This window comes from Cynocephalus volans, chromosome 12 (assembly GCF_027409185.1).
Source record: "Cynocephalus volans isolate mCynVol1 chromosome 12, mCynVol1.pri, whole genome shotgun sequence".
NCBI classification, from domain to species: Eukaryota; Metazoa; Chordata; class Mammalia; order Dermoptera; family Cynocephalidae; genus Cynocephalus; species Cynocephalus volans.
In genome coordinates this window covers 99,948,594-99,967,094 of record NC_084471.1, presented here as the reverse complement: position 1 = coordinate 99,967,094, position 18,501 = coordinate 99,948,594, and the positions used below count along the sequence as shown (strand labels likewise).

Below are 18,501 nucleotides of genomic sequence, written 5' to 3'. Positions count from 1 at the left end.
AGAAGGGGCAGCTGTCTCCTGTAAACTGCAGACAACAGTGTCTGGAACCACACCCTACCAGAGGCGATTTTGCCCCCCATGGGCATTTGGCAAGGTTTGGAGACATTTTTCATGGTCACAACTTTGGGGGTATAACTGGCATCTAGTGGGTTGAGGCGAGGGATGCTACTAAACATCCTACAATGTACGGGGCAGCCCCTCATAATAAAAAATTATCCAGCCCAAAAATGTCATCAGTGCTGAATTTGAGAAACCCTGCTTTAGAGAAAACAGCAACAAGTCGAGGCTACAAACGAAATCTATCAATCATTCTGATCCTCAAATCCACATCCAAAAATATTTTTTTAACAAAATCAAGCAAAAAAGAGAGGCTTTGTCCACCTGTTCCATCTGAATAAATTATATTTTATTTACTTGGTACCTCTGAGGTAACATATTACTTAATAAGGTTACCTGATTTACAGTCATGTGTTGCATAACATTTCTTGGTCAACAGACAAATATAACAGTGGTCCTATACGATTATAACAGCATACCATACAGCCTAAGTGTGTAGTAGGCTATACTATTTAGGTTTGTGTAAGTACAGTCTAAGGTGTTCGCACAATGATGAAATCACCTAACACCACATATCCCTGTCATTAAGTGACACATGACTATATCTGCCATGTGCTTGGATGTTTAATAACTATAATTTTTATCTACTAGTTATTAGCCCATTAGTACTGGCCTATATTGTAAGGTGCATCTGGAATACACATCTATGACTATACCCCTAAATGATCTCTCAGTAGCCCTAAATATATTAACTCCTTGCTCTTATTGTGAGATATAAGATATAGCAAAAAATAGTAGTTAGCATCCCTAAATTTTAATACATTCAAAATCCAACTTAACATCATTGCTATAAGGAAGACAACAAGTAATTATTTCTAATAATCCCAATCTAAGATTGCTTGACCACAGAAAGAAAGCAAAGTATGGGCAGCAGTATGTAAATCCATGACTGGTATGTAAGCACAGAAAGATTTATTGATAATGTCTTCATTCCTATCCCATAATTACTAAATAATATTTACCAAAAAAAAAAAATTGGATCAATGATGACATATCCCAGATGTCTTACTTTTACTGAAATTGTGTTATATGTTCCCTATCCTTTGAACCTTTTGAACAATGGTTAGTAAAGTAACCGTTATTTATCAAGTCCCTATTATGTAACAGGTAAGGGCTCTGTGCTTTGCATTCCTTTCAGCTACAAGATGTTCATAAGAATCCTAGTGAGCAATACAGCTGGGATCAGAACCAAAGTCTATTTGATTTCAAAGCTTCAAACACTCCATACAAATGGAATCATAAGGAAAAAGATTACATAAATTGATGTGGGTGGCAGTGACAAAGTCACTACAAATATATTAGTTTAAGGTATCCTAATACAATTTTCATCACAGTATCATCATCAAACAATTGTTTACTCAAAGAAAAGATCATGGGGGGGGGAGGACTACTAGGTCCAGAATTTCAGTCCCCACCCCCATCCCACAAGCAGAGTCAAGACTTAAGTAAAACAGGATGGTTGGTTACTCCATTTAGAAGCAATGGATTTTGAACTGAGCCCTGAATTACCTGGCTGCCATCTTCTTGGGCCTTTCGGATCATGTTTTGTCGTGAGTCAATCCAATAGAGTTGCTTGTCCAATGGGTCATAGTCAATGGCCCGGACGTTCCGAAGGCTGTGGATAGGAAGGATGATGTCAGGGCTTTGTTGTTCATCAATCACCATGCGGTTGATAGCACTCTTTTGACTGAAGAGCAGGAAAGTGGTAGGAGCTTAAAGAAAAAAAAAAGAGCAAGAAACATGGTTATTCTAAGTCTTGTATCACCCAAAGATTGCATGCATCATACAAAACAGACACATATGTTGAACAGGTAAGGTGGGTGACAAAATCCTTTGGCACACTCCCAGAAGCTCCCTTCAGAGGGACACTAATTAGCACTAATACCAATCCGGTTATGAATTTATCCAATGACATAGCCACCTAGCCTATTTTTCTCCATCTTGTCCACAGAAATACCACAGATGACTTGATTTCAATGAGGCATTTGATAAAGATGCATAAAATTCTCCTAGTCTACCAAGTGAATAACCAAACTCCCTTGTAACCTACTCTTGAATGTAGTGGGTAGAAGGAAGCCTGGTCTTCCATAGGTCAAAGCAGAAACTTTAAGACTGGTTTTCTCAGCCTTCTATCTAGTCATCTGATCTGAACTACTAAGTCATTGAACCTCTCTGGGTCAAGATTTACACAACTGTAAAATGAAAATTACAGCTATCTTGTCCCTCTCATTGAGTTGCTACAAGAATTTTACAACATATGTAACAATACTTTAAAAATTGCAAGGCATTATATAAATGTAAAATAAAAATAACTATTTTTATTAACAGTAGTAGCAGTAATAAAGTTAGTATTAACAGGGATTAAATATACACAGATTAAACAGGCTGCAGATACAGGCTTGATTTTGCTTTGTATGTATGTAATGGTTGCAGAGAGGGAGCAGGTAAAAATTACCAAAAAACTACTAATAACAGATGCTTTACACTCATTATCTCTAATCTTAACAAACCTTGTATTTATATTTTCACTAAAAAGAATTCTATTTTGATGGTAAGTTGATGCCCTAAATTCATGAAACAGGAAAATGCAACAGAGACAACACTTCCCTTTCCCAGGGACTAGTCCTCTGATCACTATGTAGTCATCTTTAATACAGGAAAATATTTAGAATAGAAAGGCATTTGAGAGTACTACCAACAACTTTAAAGTGTAATAACATTTTTTATATTTTCATTAAAATATATATATAAATTGGGCCGAGCCCGTGGCGCACTCGGGAGAGTGCGGCGCTGGGAGCGCGGCAACGCTCCCACCGCGGGTTTGGATCCTATATAGGAATGACCGGTGCACTCACTGGCTGAATGCTGGTCACAAAAAAAAAATATATATATATATATATAAATTCCATAATTATACTCTATTTTCTTGGTGCTCAGTCATCACCAAAATCCAGCAGAATTTTGTCCTTCTCAGGGATATAAAACATAAAAAGCCAAGCCAGGACTCCCTTGCTGTATTTTCCCCTATGCCCCATTCTTCAGAGCACCATTACCTGTGGTTCTTCAACTTACTTTACATTTACATTCAAACGTATATTGGTTTAAATCCCAAAGGAATTCATTTGTATTCACAACATTAAAATTCTGCTTTATTTCAGGTCTTCAATGGTTAAAAGCCCACACCCAGCTTGAAAGATTTAGAAAGTATCCCAATGATCCTACCAGAAATTTCCATCACCTGGAGTCCACCACATATTGATTTAACAACATTTAGCAATTTTAGCAGAGTCCATGTCTTAAGTAGTCAAAACACGTCACACAGACTAGACAAAAAGTTGCCCATCATTGTTTTATTTTTTTGTAAAAGAATTATTTTCTGGCAGTACTACTTCCTTAGTAAATCAAGGGAAAAAAAAAGCTCTAAATTATGTTTCCAATAGAATAAGTACCACTTGCACTAAGAGACACAATAAGACTTAGAACAAAGACCCCAGAGTTTTAATTCCTAAATTTTCCTGCTTGGGAAGCAATTAAATATATATATGGTTCCTAGTATCTTTTGCTGCATACTTTTTCCAAGTCAATAAGATTCTACAATTAGGTGTGTATCTTGTTCTAGAAATGTGAATTAATATAAAGCCAAATGCTTGTTCCAAAAAGTTTACTCAAAGACATTAACAATTACAATTAATTGCTTGAACAGTTCTAAGAGGTAATAGATCTGCAACATAACCAGCGCCACTTTAGACAAGCCCAAGTACAAAATGGCGCCTGGCGCCGCCCACCTCCTCCCCGTCCTGTCCCCTCCCCTCCCCTCCCCCCTTCCCTTTACAAGAAGCCTCCTGACCTAAACAGAAGCCCCTTTTGCTTTGGCAAAGAGGCAGTTCTCCACCCCGTTCCACATTAGCATAATGACCCTCCTTGATGGTATCACCCAGCTCTTGGCGCTGACATACCAATATAAGATCTACCACCCCATACCTGGTGCTGTCCCCTTTCCAGGGCAGCCCTGGGCTGCCTGCTACTTTGAGCACAGCCCAGCAGATTTTTTTCTTTAATAAAGCTGGAATGGTACCTGGCATCAAGGCTCACTTTCTTTCAAGAGCAAGCTAATGTTTTAATTTATTTACAAGTCAGCCAGTGTTTACAGCAACACAGAATATACCACTTTAAAAGCTTATATCCATCCTTTCCAATTTAAGTAAACTCTAAACACCACTCCCACATCTCTTGCAGAACAGTGCTTTAAAAATTGTCCCATCAGGTTGTCTGAGACTTTAATTCCCACAATGAAGACAGCAACATGCAGAAGTTGGAGGATGAGTTGTAAGCAGCAGGGAGATATTTAGCTCTCTTTTTAAGACAAAAGTGTTCACCTGTAGTTTTAAGGGCAATGTTGCTTTTGGGTAAGAATAAAATAAACACAAGGCCAAGTCCACCATGTATGACTGTGCCATTTGTGCACTGTGCCATGACTACTAAGTAGAGACTGAAATCCAGTGTACACTTCATTAGCCAAGCCATGCTATCTATGGAGGTAAACCTGCCCAGAGAGGACATCTTTTCTCAATTTGCTCAAAGGTGCCATAGAGGCCAATTCAGTAGTGAACAGGGATTACACAACTTGGCTTCCTGTTTCCTCTGTGACTTAATACTCTGTTCCAGCCAACACTAGCCTCATAGGTGCTCCTCTAACATGTCAGACATGCTCCCTGCAGTTTGCTGCCCCATTTTGTTTGATAGGTTTTCTCTCAGAAAGCCACACAGCTCATCTCCTCCCCTCCTTAATGCTAGACATAAATGTCACTTTTTCAGTAAGTTCTTCCGTGATCTCCCTATTTAACATTGCAATCCATGGCACCATCACCCTTTATTGCTCTTAATCTCTCTCTCCATAATACTTACACCATCTAACACCTGATACAGTTTATTCAGGACATTATCTGTCCCGCTGGAATGTAAGCTTTGTGGAGGGCAGGGTTTTACGTCTATTTTATTGACTGCTACACTTTTCACTTTTGCCCAATATGCAGTAGGTGTTTAGTAAATACTCGCTGAAAGAATAAGTGAAAAAACAAAGAAACAAGCATTGGACAAAAAGGAGAGTCCTGTAGCCATGATTTTGAAAGAAAGAATAAAATTGAGAGGAGGGAAAGAAAAGAAACAAACACTTACTAAGGACCTCCAACACATCACACATCATACTCTATGTTATTTAATCCTCAAAATTATCTCCATTTTACAGGTGAGCAAACTGAGGCTCAGAAAAGTTAAATAATTTTTCCAAGATCACAAAGGTGTTAAGCAGTAAAGCACATGTGTTTTTCTAGATCCTGTCCTGCTTCTTTACTCACTTATTTAACAATAATTTCGTGAGTGCCTACCATGTACCAGGTACTAGACACCCCCAAAACTTAGTCCCCACTGTGACAGTGTAAGGGGGGTGGGGGGAATCCAATAATGGCAATTGAAAGGTGGGGCCTTGAAGAGGTGATTAGATTGTAGGGCCATGCCATAGTGAATGGATTAATAATGGTGGTCAGAGGTGTGGCTCTGAGGGCTTTAAAAGAAGAGCACAAGAGATGTTAGTCTCTCTCTGCTCCACAATTTTCTGCCAATGTGAGACCCCTCGGTCACTGTTACCACCACCAAGATCCTCACCAGATGTGTTCCCTGGACTTTGGACTTCCAGCCTCTGAAACTATAAGCAATAAATTTTGTTTTCTCTACAAAATACCCAGTTCTGTGTATTTTATTATAAGCAGAAGATATGGACTAATACAGCACTTAAGATACATCAATGAGGGAAAAAACCCAAAAAACAGAAAAAAACTGGTGTTTAATGGAGTATATTCCAATAGACAAAAGTAAACAATAAACATAATTTTAAAAGTTATAGTATAAGGGCCGGCCTGTGGCTCACTTGGAAGAGTGTGGTGCTGATAACACCAAGACCACAGGTTCGGATCCCTATATAGGGATGGCCGGTTAGCTCACTTGGGAGAGCGTGGTGCTGACAATTCCAAGTCAAAGGTTAAGATCCCCTTACCGATCATCTTAAAAAAAAAAAAAAGTTATAGTATATACATAGTAGAGTATGTAAATTATATGGTGTATAAAAGGGTGCTAAGTGCTAAAGGAAAAAGTACAAGTAAGGGGCACTGGCAACACTAGATAGGATATAAGGATGATTTGCAATTTTAAATAGCATAGACAGGTCTCATTGTGAAGGTCACAATTAAGAAAGACTTGGAGCTAAAGGATATTACATGCAAATATTTGCAGGAAGAACATTCCAAGCAGAGTAAATAAGCAGTATAACAATCCTGAGGTGGGAGTAACTGGCATATCTGAAACCAGCAATGAGTCCATATGACTGTCATGGAGAAAGCAAAGGAGAGAATAGTAAAAGCTGAGATTAGAGAAGGAAATTGGGGTCGGGGGGTGGAGAAGGGGTTATGAAGTGTGGGGTATAAATCATGTAGGATCCAGCAGGCTAAGAACTAGGTTTTCATTCTGTGGGAAGTGGGGAGGCACAGTTAGCTTCTGAGCACAGAAACGTGATCTGATTTAGCTTTTCAAACAGGTCGAGTAACTTACAAAATATTAGAAAACTTTTGAGGGCAAGTACTTTGTGTGAAACTTCTTCTATAGTATGCCCTGAATCTAGTACATCTCTGTACAAATATTAAATAACACGTGCAAAAAGAGCACATAAGAAGCCTCTCGAAGCACTGCTGATCTATCTCAGAAAGGCAGCCAGCAGACAGACATTAAGGACACTCAACACTGATTTCTCACGGCCTTCACTCACCAACCAACATGCATGGATACAAGCAGCTGTAACAGTAATAATCTAGAAAGGTCTTTCTACACTCTTTTTGTCTCCATTCTCCACCAGTTAGTACCCCATTTTCTCCTTCCATCCAAAGCTAAACTTTTTGAAAGAGATGTCTATATTTACTACTGCCCCTTCCTTTTTTCCATTCACTTTTTAATCTACTCCAATCTTTCATTGTTACTTCCCTGAAATTTCTGTCTTCAGGGTTACTACAGGTTGAGCATCCCTAATCTGAAAATATGAAATCCAAACAATTCTAAAATCTGAAACTTTTCGAATACTGACATGACATTCAAAGGAAATGCTCTTTGGAGCATCTGGGATTTTGGATCAGGGATGCTCAACTGGTATGTATTCTGCTAAAATTCCAAAATTAAAAAAAAAAAAAAAAATCCAAAATCCAAACACTTCCACTCCCAAGCATTTAACCTATAATCATCACCTTCCCCCAAAATCCAACAGATGTTATTTCAGAGCTCACTTCACTCAACCACTCAGCAGCACTGAACACAGTTCTTTTTTGACATAAATTTATCTCCTGTCTTCTCTGAGCCTCTATTCTCCCCAGCTTTTCTTCTTACTTCTTTGGCTGCCATTTCTTAGTGTCCTCTCTGAACTTTCCCTCCTCAACAAGTTCCTTAAGTTACCAAGTCCCTTCTTTCCTCTCCATCAGGAATCAGCGTAAACTATGGCCTGCAAGCCAAATCTGGCCTGCTGCTGTTTTTATAAAAATTTTACTGGACTTCAGCCATGCTCATTTTTAAAATGTATTGTCTACACTGCCTTCACACTACAGTGGACAGAGTTGGGCATAGTTGAGTAGGTATGACCGAGCCTATATATCCACAAAGCCCAAAATATTTGTATCTCCAACCCCATCTCTGTCCTCTGATAATACACCTACTATGACACCTAATCTAGAAGACATCCTTGCTTCTTCTCTCCTCTCCTTCCCCACATATGACCCATTAGTAAGTTCTGTTCATTTTTGCTTTAAAATATACCTTGAATCCCTCAGCATCTCTCCATCACCACTGGTACCACCACAGTCCAAGTGTACCTGAATTACCAAACTAGTCTAATTGATCTTATTTCATCTTCACAACAACGTGTGAAGTAGTTACTATTATTATTCCCACTTGACAAATTAGAAAAATTAAGGCTTAAAAGATTTATGTTACTCGCTTTCGCAAAAAAGCTGAGTGGCAGAGATTCCAAAGTACAACCTCTTAAACCATTTAACTATATGCTTATGTTCTTTCTCTTTCACTGTTGAAGTCTATGTACAAACACACTAAATCCTGTCCTACGTGATTTCTGATATGTACTCTCAGGCACAGAACAAAGCAATTTCAATAGTTAATTTCATTCAATATCCTATGACAATTTGTTACTTTCTACCATACTGAGCCTGTCCCCATGATTCTACTCCTTCTGATCTAATCCCTACCACCTATTTCTTGATATCTACTAATTTGTTCTTGTCTATACACCAAAACATGGGTTTTCATATATACTTAAGTTATAAAACCAGGTTTCCCCTAGCCAACAATGTTTTGTTACACACTTTGTTGTTAGCACTGTGTGTGTGTTTAAAGTTAATTGCTTACCAACATTCAAAAATTGGGAGCTATCGTACCAAAAAAAAAATCTGGATTCATGACTGGATGACACTGGTAACATCAGCTGGAATTAAGTAGCAACCACCCACTATGTTCAGAGAGTGGGCTCTCTACTTACCCATCCAACTATTATTGTTTTACACTGGGTTAAATTTTCTCATATGCATTTTCCGCCTGGCCTCTTAATACACTTAAATTTTTGTGTTTGTCCTATTCGATGCACTTCAAAGGACAAGGAGGTTATGTTTTGTGACTCTCTTAGTTGTTCTGCTTGTATGCTCTTCCCTTTATAACAAATATGAATTATGTAAAGCATGCACATGTAACTTGGTCCCTCTCAATGACACTGAAAATTTTGCACTAAATATTTAATGTCCATGGGTAAAAGACCTAAGTTTTCTATAATATCAAGTTGCAATCATCAAACAAGTAACAAAAACTTGTATTCCCCCCCTTAACCCTCCCCTTTTTAACAACACAAATGATTGACGCTAGACTTTTACAACTCTTAACTCTAGAAAGAACACAAACTAAAGCACTTTCAAAATGCTGCTTTCTAATTCTTAATTGCTTTGGGGGGAAATACAGCTTACCACTACAAGTCCTGTTGTCAGCATTAAGAGAGTAGTGAGCTGGGCATCCACAGACAAAACCTCCAACTGGTACAGCCAAGCAAAGGTGGGAGCAGTGCCCATTGCTGGAAGCACACTCATTCCACCCTGCCTGCCGAGAGGAGTGAAAGACAAGGATGTCCATCACATAATCCAAATGGCCCTGAATGATGGTGCGGTTTTGGCCACTGGTTTTGTTGGCACGCTCAATGCTGCGTCGGCTCCAGTCCGTCCAGTAGATGTAATCTTGGTACTGAGTTAGGCCAAAAGGATGAGGCAAATCATCTGCTATAACTTCACGGTTGAGCCCTATTTTCGGAAAGGCAGCGGAGAAGCAGAGAGATGAAATATGTGAGAATACAAGTGGTCTTGTAGCCCACCTCCAAAATTATAACATATAAAACACTAAATTTGTAGGCAATTTAAAAGCAATTTTAAAACCAGACCCATCCTCTGAAATCAATCCATCTGCAGTCTGACCCCATGCCTCAAACTTACATTCCTGCCATATAAATCACTGAGTTTGTTTAAATTCCTGCAAATGGTCTATTTTGATTATGGTTTTATTTTCTATACGTAAGAGCCTGAAGTTTGACTTATATTCTTTCTTTCATAATGTAGTTTACTGGTACAAAAAGTCACCTCAGGAATATATAGGGAGTTGAAAATTTCATTACAAGCCAAACAATAATGAAATTTTCATGTAACCAAGAGATATGAATCCAAGTACCTGGACCACTACTAATAATAATAAACAGGAAACAATTCCAGAACATGGGAAGAATCTAGACATTCATAGAAAGTTTTATTAATAGCACCTAAGCAATGGTGAAGAATCTAGACATTCATAGAAAGTTTTATTAATAGCACCTAAGCAATGGTGAAGAATCTAGACATTCATAGAAAGTTTTATTAATAGCACCTAAGCAATGGTGAAGAATCTAGACATTCATAGAAAGTTTTATTAATAGCACCTAAGCAATGGTGAAGAATCTAGACATTCATAGAAAGTTTTATTAATAGCACCTAAGCAACAGTAAACAGCAGCCATTGATTTTTGCATAGAAAGAATATACTATCTGCCTGAATAAAAAGTAGTAAAGCTTACCAAGCATATTTGAAGATTCTATTAAGTTGGTGTCCAGGTCTGTCCAATAAAGCCTCCTTTTAGCATAATCAATAGTTAGGCCGTTTGCTCGTCCCACATTTGGAACTAATGTAGTACGTTCACTTCCATCCATAGCAGCTCTGTCTATCTTAGGTTTTCCACCCCATTCAGTCCAATACATAAATCTAAATTCAAAACAATGAATACTTAACATTTCTCTTTTGATTATCTGGGGAAAGGGTCATATTCATGCATAGTGACTAAAGAAAATACACAGTATGTCAGGGAAATGGGTAAAACAAAATCATGGCTACAATTCTTTCAATTATTTTGGCACCCTTAACTAAATATTTTCTCTCATATCCCAAAAAGGAAGTGAGTCAGCTTTCCTTAGTTTTTCCAATGAATTTTTTCCATCCAAACCGAGGAACTGGAAACAAACCAATGGTTTCTTTATTGAAGCACTGGCATTTATAAAACTAATCATAGCCAAGAAAACAGCAAAGGATTAAAGCTCTGGTCTCAGAATCTGGTTCACTACTGAATAAAATATATTTATGTATTTCTGTATACAAGTAATTTGAGTGTGTTTAAAATGTTGAACTTACTTTTCAACTTGTGTTATCAACTCTCCCCAAAAACAAGTTGCAGGAGTGCATCAAAGGTAAAAAGAAACAGTGAGCCTTTAAATGAGGTCAAAGCAAGGTTTGAAAATGTATCTGGTCATACAGTGCAAGGGAGCATACTACATGACTAAGAATAATGAATCACCCCTCAATATGTCAGCTAGGCAATGAACACTACTACTATAATCCCTGTGAAACTTCAGAATATTCTTTTGCTTTTAGTTAGCTTTTTCGAGTTTTTCACTTTAATCTTAGAGCAACCCTACCATATAGGCTTTTCATAGATGAGGAGGCCGAAGCACTAAAAGAAATGTGAATGACTGGTCTGATGTTTTCAAGTCAGTTACATGGTAGAGCTAGAACTAGAACTTAATCCTTAGCCAAATGCCCTTTCAACTAAACTAGTAAGGTGCTAGTTTTTGAGACACTCTGAACACTGGCAATAGGAAAGCACTCCATATGCCAGCTCTCATGAAATACTTGATAACAAACATTCACTCATCAGCCAGTCAGTTGATGGCTCACTTGGTAGCACTGTATGAACATGCCTTTCTGAAAAGTAAAGCTGTCCCAGGCTTTGCTTGCATTTGCACTCGTCAGTTGACAGGCATGTGTACACCACAAAAGCCAAAAAGAAACAACTGTGAGAGAAATTTCACACTTGCCAGCAGCAGTCTATACTAGAGTCCTTATTTCCAACTACTAAATTTATCTGTCTGGTAACTAATGCTTAGAGCAAATATCACCATAATCCAACTACAGTATGTCAGTGAAGAGAAGCTGTCTTTGATACAGCCATCTAACTATAACTAGCTAATCATGGAATTAATGTGGTGATTTCAGGGAAAGCATGTTTAATTACAGATATGATCAATATGTTTTTATGTTCACAGTGCTGACTTTTAAAAGTGGAATTTTTCTTCAAATTTCAGATTTCTTAGCTGCTTTTTAAAACTTGCTGACTCTTCTAAGAAGGATAACCTACCCTTAAAAAACATGTCAGATTGTAAACAGTTTAGTCTACCTCTCAATACTAAAGTTTGTCCAATTTTATAATAATGATCAAACGAATTGTCCATTTTGAATTAATGAATACTAAAATGGAGCTTTTGAAATGCAGTTATTTCTTAGTACACAACATTGATTCAGTGGGTTAATGATAATAGATTTGTAATCTAGTATAACTGGACAAGGAGTGCAAATAAATATAGGTGTATGAAACTAAAAAAGAAAGGAATTTGAAATGGATTTATTAATCCATATCACTCCTCACCCAATGTTAATGACAAAAGTAAAATTAGCTAATTATTATTCAGTCAAAATCAGTGAAATTCACTGAATGGTTTTAAAATAAAGCCTACGGTTTACTTGTCAAATTCCCAATAAGCATTATCTAAAACAATGAGAACATATCCATAACTAGGCCATGTTCCCCAAAATGTGCAATGTAGTTGCAAAGAATGCACACATAGAGCTATTTACCCTTCAGCAGGGTCCAATGCCAGAGCTCTGGGGCTGTCTAGGTCTTTCCACACCAAGACTTGTCGGTGTTGCCCATCCAACTTTGACACCTCAATTCGATTTGTTCCTGTGTCTGCCCAGTACAAGTTCTTCCCAAGCCAGTCTACTGCCATGCCTTCTGGATAATCCAATCCAAATTCTACCACATGTTCCAGTGCACTGCCATTCATAAAAGCTCTGCTGATGGTCTGCAAAAAAATGAAATTAACTAAGTTACATGGCTTAAATATAAAACACTATCCTGAAAGATGGTTCAGTTTCTGAGGGTGGGAGGACCCAGAAGCAAAAAGAGGCATACTGATTTCTAATAAAACTTGCATAATTTACAAGTACAGAAAAATTTGATGTCAATTTCTAATAAATGCGACTGTGACCTTAAATTTTATTGCCAATTCAGGGAGAAATTTTTGAAACTCTTAAGAACTAAAATTTATTCTACTAAGTAAGACAGTAGAATGATTTTTCTTTTAAAATTTATTAGTGATCAAGTGAAAAAGACGCAATCACATGATGCAGAATCTTAACTGGCAGTCAACTTTCTGAAGATGCTTGAGCATATGCCAAGTCACTGTGTCAATCTGAGAAGATCTCAGCAACCCTATACCTTATAATATAACCATTATCACATTATTACCACTACAGCTTTGAATTCCATAAAATTTAACACAATCATAATTCATGATAATAATAATAACAGATGCTACTTCTTGTCAATTACTGTACTAAGGACTTTGTATCACAGATTTTCTCATTTAATAATCACAAGAACCCTGAAAGACAGACAAGTATTTCAAAAAGTTCTTGGAAAAATGGAATTAAAAGATAATACAAATCTTTCCATAAACTTTTTGAAGACCCCTCATATTTTCAAGATGAGGAAACTTAGAAGGCCACCCAATAAAAGCTAAGACTTACGTATTTTCTTCATTTATTCACTCACTCAATAGATTTTACCAAACACCATTAGACTGCAACTCTATCTCCAACACTCCACGTTTTTTGCATATCAGACAAAAGTTTACACAAGTTATCTGAAATAAGCCCAAAACAATCTGGAAGAAGAAAAGATTACTCTCCAGATTTTCTGGTTAGAAGCTTCCTCTATGCTATAACCCATAACTGGCTCTTTTTACCTCAGCCTCCAGAATTTTGTTTAAAATAAATCAAGAGTCAGGCTTCTATAAGCCATTTTATGTGAAGCATACAATTGCTTACTCAGATAACTGCAGAAAATGCCATTCATCATCAAATGGAACGAAGTACAGGAGGATTATGTCTTGTAGATTTAGAACACGAGCAAAGTATCTTGCATTAGAAGGCATCTAATAAAAGAGTGAATGGGCTTTTCCCTTCACTTCCTTTAAAAACTTAAGGGTTTTTGTTGAACTCTGCCTAATAAGCAGTGAGGGAGGTGGGTCACAGCATGAAGATTCAAAAATTCTAGAAATTTTCTCTTTTAGTCCCCAGCTTCAATACTCCAATTCTGTTGCTAACCTTTAGTGATATATCAGTCCAGTAAATCCGGTTGTCTGTCACATCAAAATCCAAAGCAGAAGCTTCTTTGACACCAGTGAGTGGAATGGCCACATTATTATTGTTTGTTTCCAAAGAAATTCGTCTGATATCTGCTCTCCGTGAAAAGAGAAGGAAAGCTTCTGGGACAATGCAGGTCTTCATGTCACTGATGAGTTCAAAGCCAATGGGGCAGGCACAGCGCGGGCCCTGAGGTCTATAGAGGCAAAGATGGCTACATCCGCCATTTTCCTCAGCACAGGGGTTGGAACCTAGAAAATAAATTAATTATAAAAGAACACACACACATTGACACAAGTAACACTTTTTCACTTTTAAATTACTAATCATTTGGTTAACAAAGACATATGATTACATATGTTCCCAATTTAGAGTTTCAATTCTAATCTCACAAACAAGTAATATGAGGATTAACAGGGAATAAAAATAAGGTAAAATATTTTCCTTTATACCCATGGTAAACTTTAAAATAAGGTACATTATTCATACAATAGGAATGAATTCCTTTGATGAAGGTGTACGTTTGCCTGTGCATGAGTATTTAGTCCTTCAATTCAAACCGTGTAGTCGGAATACTAAACCAACATTTAAAAGGTCCCTTCCTGGTAAAAAGGATTAAAGATGATTTCCATACGACCTCAAAACATCAACAATTTACACTGCTGCTTTACAAGCTGTTGACTATCCTCATCTATTTTCATTCCTGTTTTCCATTTCTAAGAGGATTTTGGAATTACTTACCAATGATTCGATGAACATTTGTGGCCTTTAGGCCCATGAGGTCAGGCAGCTGATCTATGATGATTTCTCTCTCTGCACTTCGTTTGTGTACTCTTTCAATGCTACGCCTCTGCCAGTCAGTCCAGTAAACATAGTCACCCAATAAAGTAAACCCAAATATGTGAGGAATTTTGTCTTCTACTAGTACTCGTCTCCCAGTGCCATCAGTATTCATAACCTTTAAGGTTAAATTCAAAGAGAAGGAAGAGAATGAGGTATGCACCTGTTTCTGAAATGTATGTAAAAATGACAAATCCAACTACCTGTTGTATCCAAATCCAAGAGTCATATTAGTTATTCCTATTACAATGCTTTCACAAAATTTCATGATGATTTAATGAGAATGATTTCAAATATTCAATATAAGCTCATATTTGACCTCTGTCATCTTCTACTCCAATCTCTTATATTACTCTTCCTTCCAAAACTTCTGGCAACTTTAGATTTAGTATGCAACTGTTCTATTTAACGACTGTGTCAAAATAAAAATACATTATCATCACCTTAAATTGTTTGTATATTTGTTTCAAATTATAACATACCTTCACAGAGATTATTTTATCACATATTTTGTTTTCTAAAATATTTTATCCAGAGATTTTTCCTTTTTTATACCTCAGGTAACTAAGAGTCATATAAGGTCACACAGATTGTAAACAGAATTGATGTCATTTTTAGGATCCTTTTCACCTATCACACTTTGTATTTCACTGTTTTTGTTAAAACAAACAAACAAAAAAAACAGATAAAAGGGCTCTCAATATATCTCTCACTCCCCTGAGGTTAGAACCACAAAAGTATATGGAGCTCATGGCATGTTCTCTGCAACTCAGCTTCAAGAAACTAAAATGTACCTACTGCTCCCAACTCCCAATAGCAACATTATTAAATTCATTCTGACACACATCACAGCAACATGCACTCATCTTCTTTCTGAAAGATGGAGTAAGCCTTCCAAAGTACCAACATTCAAGTCCCCAACTGAGACCACCTCTACCATTTAAAATAGCTGCATGCTATGCAAATTAGCCTTCAGAAATATTATTCTGGTACTAAAAGCATGTATATGTGAACAGTATCTGCTCACTACCCACCTAAAAAAGGTATGAGACATAATCTTCTATGCAGATATTATTTAATTCATAAAAATCAGGAAGAAACAAGTAAGTCAACACTGTGCCTAGACAAAATGACAACCAGATGTTATCTCTATCTCTCCTCTCCCTGAAACTTTAAAAATACTTGCTGACCTTCTAAGAACAGACAAAACTAGCACTTGGAATCACAGTGAGCAAAACTGTGATATATCCTTGTATTTTCATCTACAAATATCAATAAATATTTGATTTATATCTGATAGAAGAGAGATTATATTAGTTTAATGTTTACCTGTCCATATTAGACACAAAAGGACTTCTATAAGGCCAAACTGTATAAACATATATTTAAATAGAATGTTTTTCTAAAAGTCAAAAACATACTTTAAAATTAGAACTACTCCAAGTCCTACAATAAATACTTTTTAAAGTTAATAACTTCTCCTTAACTTGAGTCATGAGTTTAGATTTTTTACATTCCTATTTTCTTACAGTAGACCATTCTTGGATATATTTTATGATGTCTGTGTTCTATCTTAGAATTACTTTAGGTCAAATACCAAAATAGTCTTTAAAAGTAGAAGGACTAAGCAGAGAAAAGGGGCCAATTATTTGTTTATATATCTAACTAGAATGTGAGCTCTAGAAGACCAGGAACCTCAAAGTATCCATGTATGCATCTTCCTCAGTTTCTATCAGACAGCCTGGCAAAGAACTCAATAAATGTTTAAGTGAGTTCTTAATAGTAGATAAAATGAAATCATGAAATAAATACATCTATCATAAATAAGGCAAAGAAAGAGACTATCCTTCTCCATTTTTGTACCCATCTCTTAAAAACCTCTTGTGCTCTCTTTTAACCTTGAATGTTTGAAGTGTTTACTTGAAACCCTTGGTTTCCAAACTACAGGGTTTGAGTGTTTCTTATTTGTAGAAAAACTACCTACTTGAGAGCAGGACTAAAGAGCTCAAAGAAGTCATATGTAGTCATACTTTTTAAAAATAACAACTGTGATTAAGAGAAAAACCAAATTTAAATGATTACCATGATGGCTATCATCACCTTTACACAGAAGTTTTGAATCCACGTTTTAAAATATTAATGACCACAACACTAGAAGCAGAATCCTGAGGGTAAACGCTCACTAAAAATCTCAGCTGTACAGGATTCTCAAGAATCTCAAGAAACCTCCCTAAAAACGGGAAGGAAAATGTATTTATGTAATGTTCTTATCCTAGATCCTACAGCTTAGCCATTTGAACCCCACGAGAAGTGTTTTTGCCCAAATTTTAAATCCATGTAAAGACAATGGCATATTACTGGCTACTTTTAGAGAGTGGATACATATTTGATCCCTCCTAAAAGCAGAGTCCCAGCTCCATTCTATTGCTGCCTGGAAATTTTGATCAGAGTGAAAGTTTTTTTCCTTTATTAGACATTAAACTTAGAAAAAAGCATTGTAGGCAGTGGAGGCTTTTGTAAAACTCTGTACTTTGCCTCCATCCTAATATGGACATTATCTCTTGACTCCTGTCTCTTCTCCTTCCTTCCTTCCCAGGATCTTCAGTTTCTCCCTCTCCACAGGTTCCCTTCCTCTCTGCCTTTTATATAACACACTTTCCCCCATCTTAGAAAGATACTGTTTAAGAGTTAAATGATTCTGTATTTCCTCTGTTAACTATTCCATTGCTTAATTTATTGCTACATTCTTTGAATGCAATCTGTAACAGCTGTTTCCATCTCTTATCATTAATTCCCTTAACTCCCTGCAATTGGTTTCCAACCTATGACTCAGATGAAATAACTACCAAAATAGCCAATGACGTGCTTTTCTTAGTTCTTATACTCTTTTGCCTCTTTTTAATATTTGATACTCTTAACTACCCACTAAGACTCTTCACCAGGTTTCTGCAGTACAATATGATCCTTTAATATGATCCTATTTCTTTTTCTAATAGTCAAAACTGCTTTTTATTTCTTCATTTCACTGTTTCCCTTTTCAATCCCTGGTTAGATATTTTCCAAAGTTTCCTGGCTTCTTCTCTGTCTGTAAAACACCCTTCAAAAAGCCCACCAAGTCTATGGCTTCTGCTAGTTACCTCATTAAGAAAAATTACAAATCTGTAAATTTTAGTCTGAAGTCTTGTCAGTTTCTTCTGCAATATTTCCAACCGCATCTCCAGGAAAATGTACTGCTTCCTCATCTAAAATGTCATACACTTAACAGTGAACCTATGTTCTCCATTAGGGGGAGTTCATCGTCCTATCTGAGAGCACCCAACACAGTGCTAAATACAAGTGACCTTGAACAGCTCAGGGGATAGGGGTGCCCGCCCCCTCACAGCAGAAAATCTACAAATAACTACCCCTGCTCCTGGGTCTCAGCAGCGCTACACTGCGCCCTAAGCCCCACGGCAGGTGGGGGACGTGGGGGGTCTTTACTTGGAACCCACAGATACAAAAGTCAGCCCTCCCTATCCATGGGGGTTCCACATCCAGCAAAGACTGTATTTTTGATCCTTGGTTGGTTAAATCCCCAGATGCTGAACCCGTGGATACAGAGGGCCAACCAACCGCATTTACTGAAAAAAAAACACATATAGTGGACCTGCACAGTTCAAATTCGTGTTGTTCAAAGGTGTAT

General features: G+C 37.1%; 1 protein-coding gene across 2 annotated transcripts in view; it reads right to left on the bottom strand.

Moving 5' to 3' along the window:
• LRP6 (LDL receptor related protein 6) overlaps nt 1-18,501 on the bottom strand; it is a 160,552-nt gene that overhangs the window by 35,484 nt on the left and 106,567 nt on the right. For both annotated transcript variants that reach the window (XM_063074658.1, XM_063074659.1), the window contains exons 8-13: nt 14,721-14,937; nt 13,941-14,230; nt 12,408-12,634; nt 10,300-10,484; nt 9,174-9,500; nt 1,627-1,829 (exon numbers count right to left, since the gene is read on the bottom strand). In XM_063074658.1, coding sequence (XP_062930728.1) covers nt 1,627-1,829; nt 9,174-9,500; nt 10,300-10,484; nt 12,408-12,634; nt 13,941-14,230; nt 14,721-14,937 — 1,449 coding nt within the window. The remainder of the gene's footprint in view (nt 1-1,626; nt 1,830-9,173; nt 9,501-10,299; nt 10,485-12,407; nt 12,635-13,940; nt 14,231-14,720; nt 14,938-18,501) is intronic.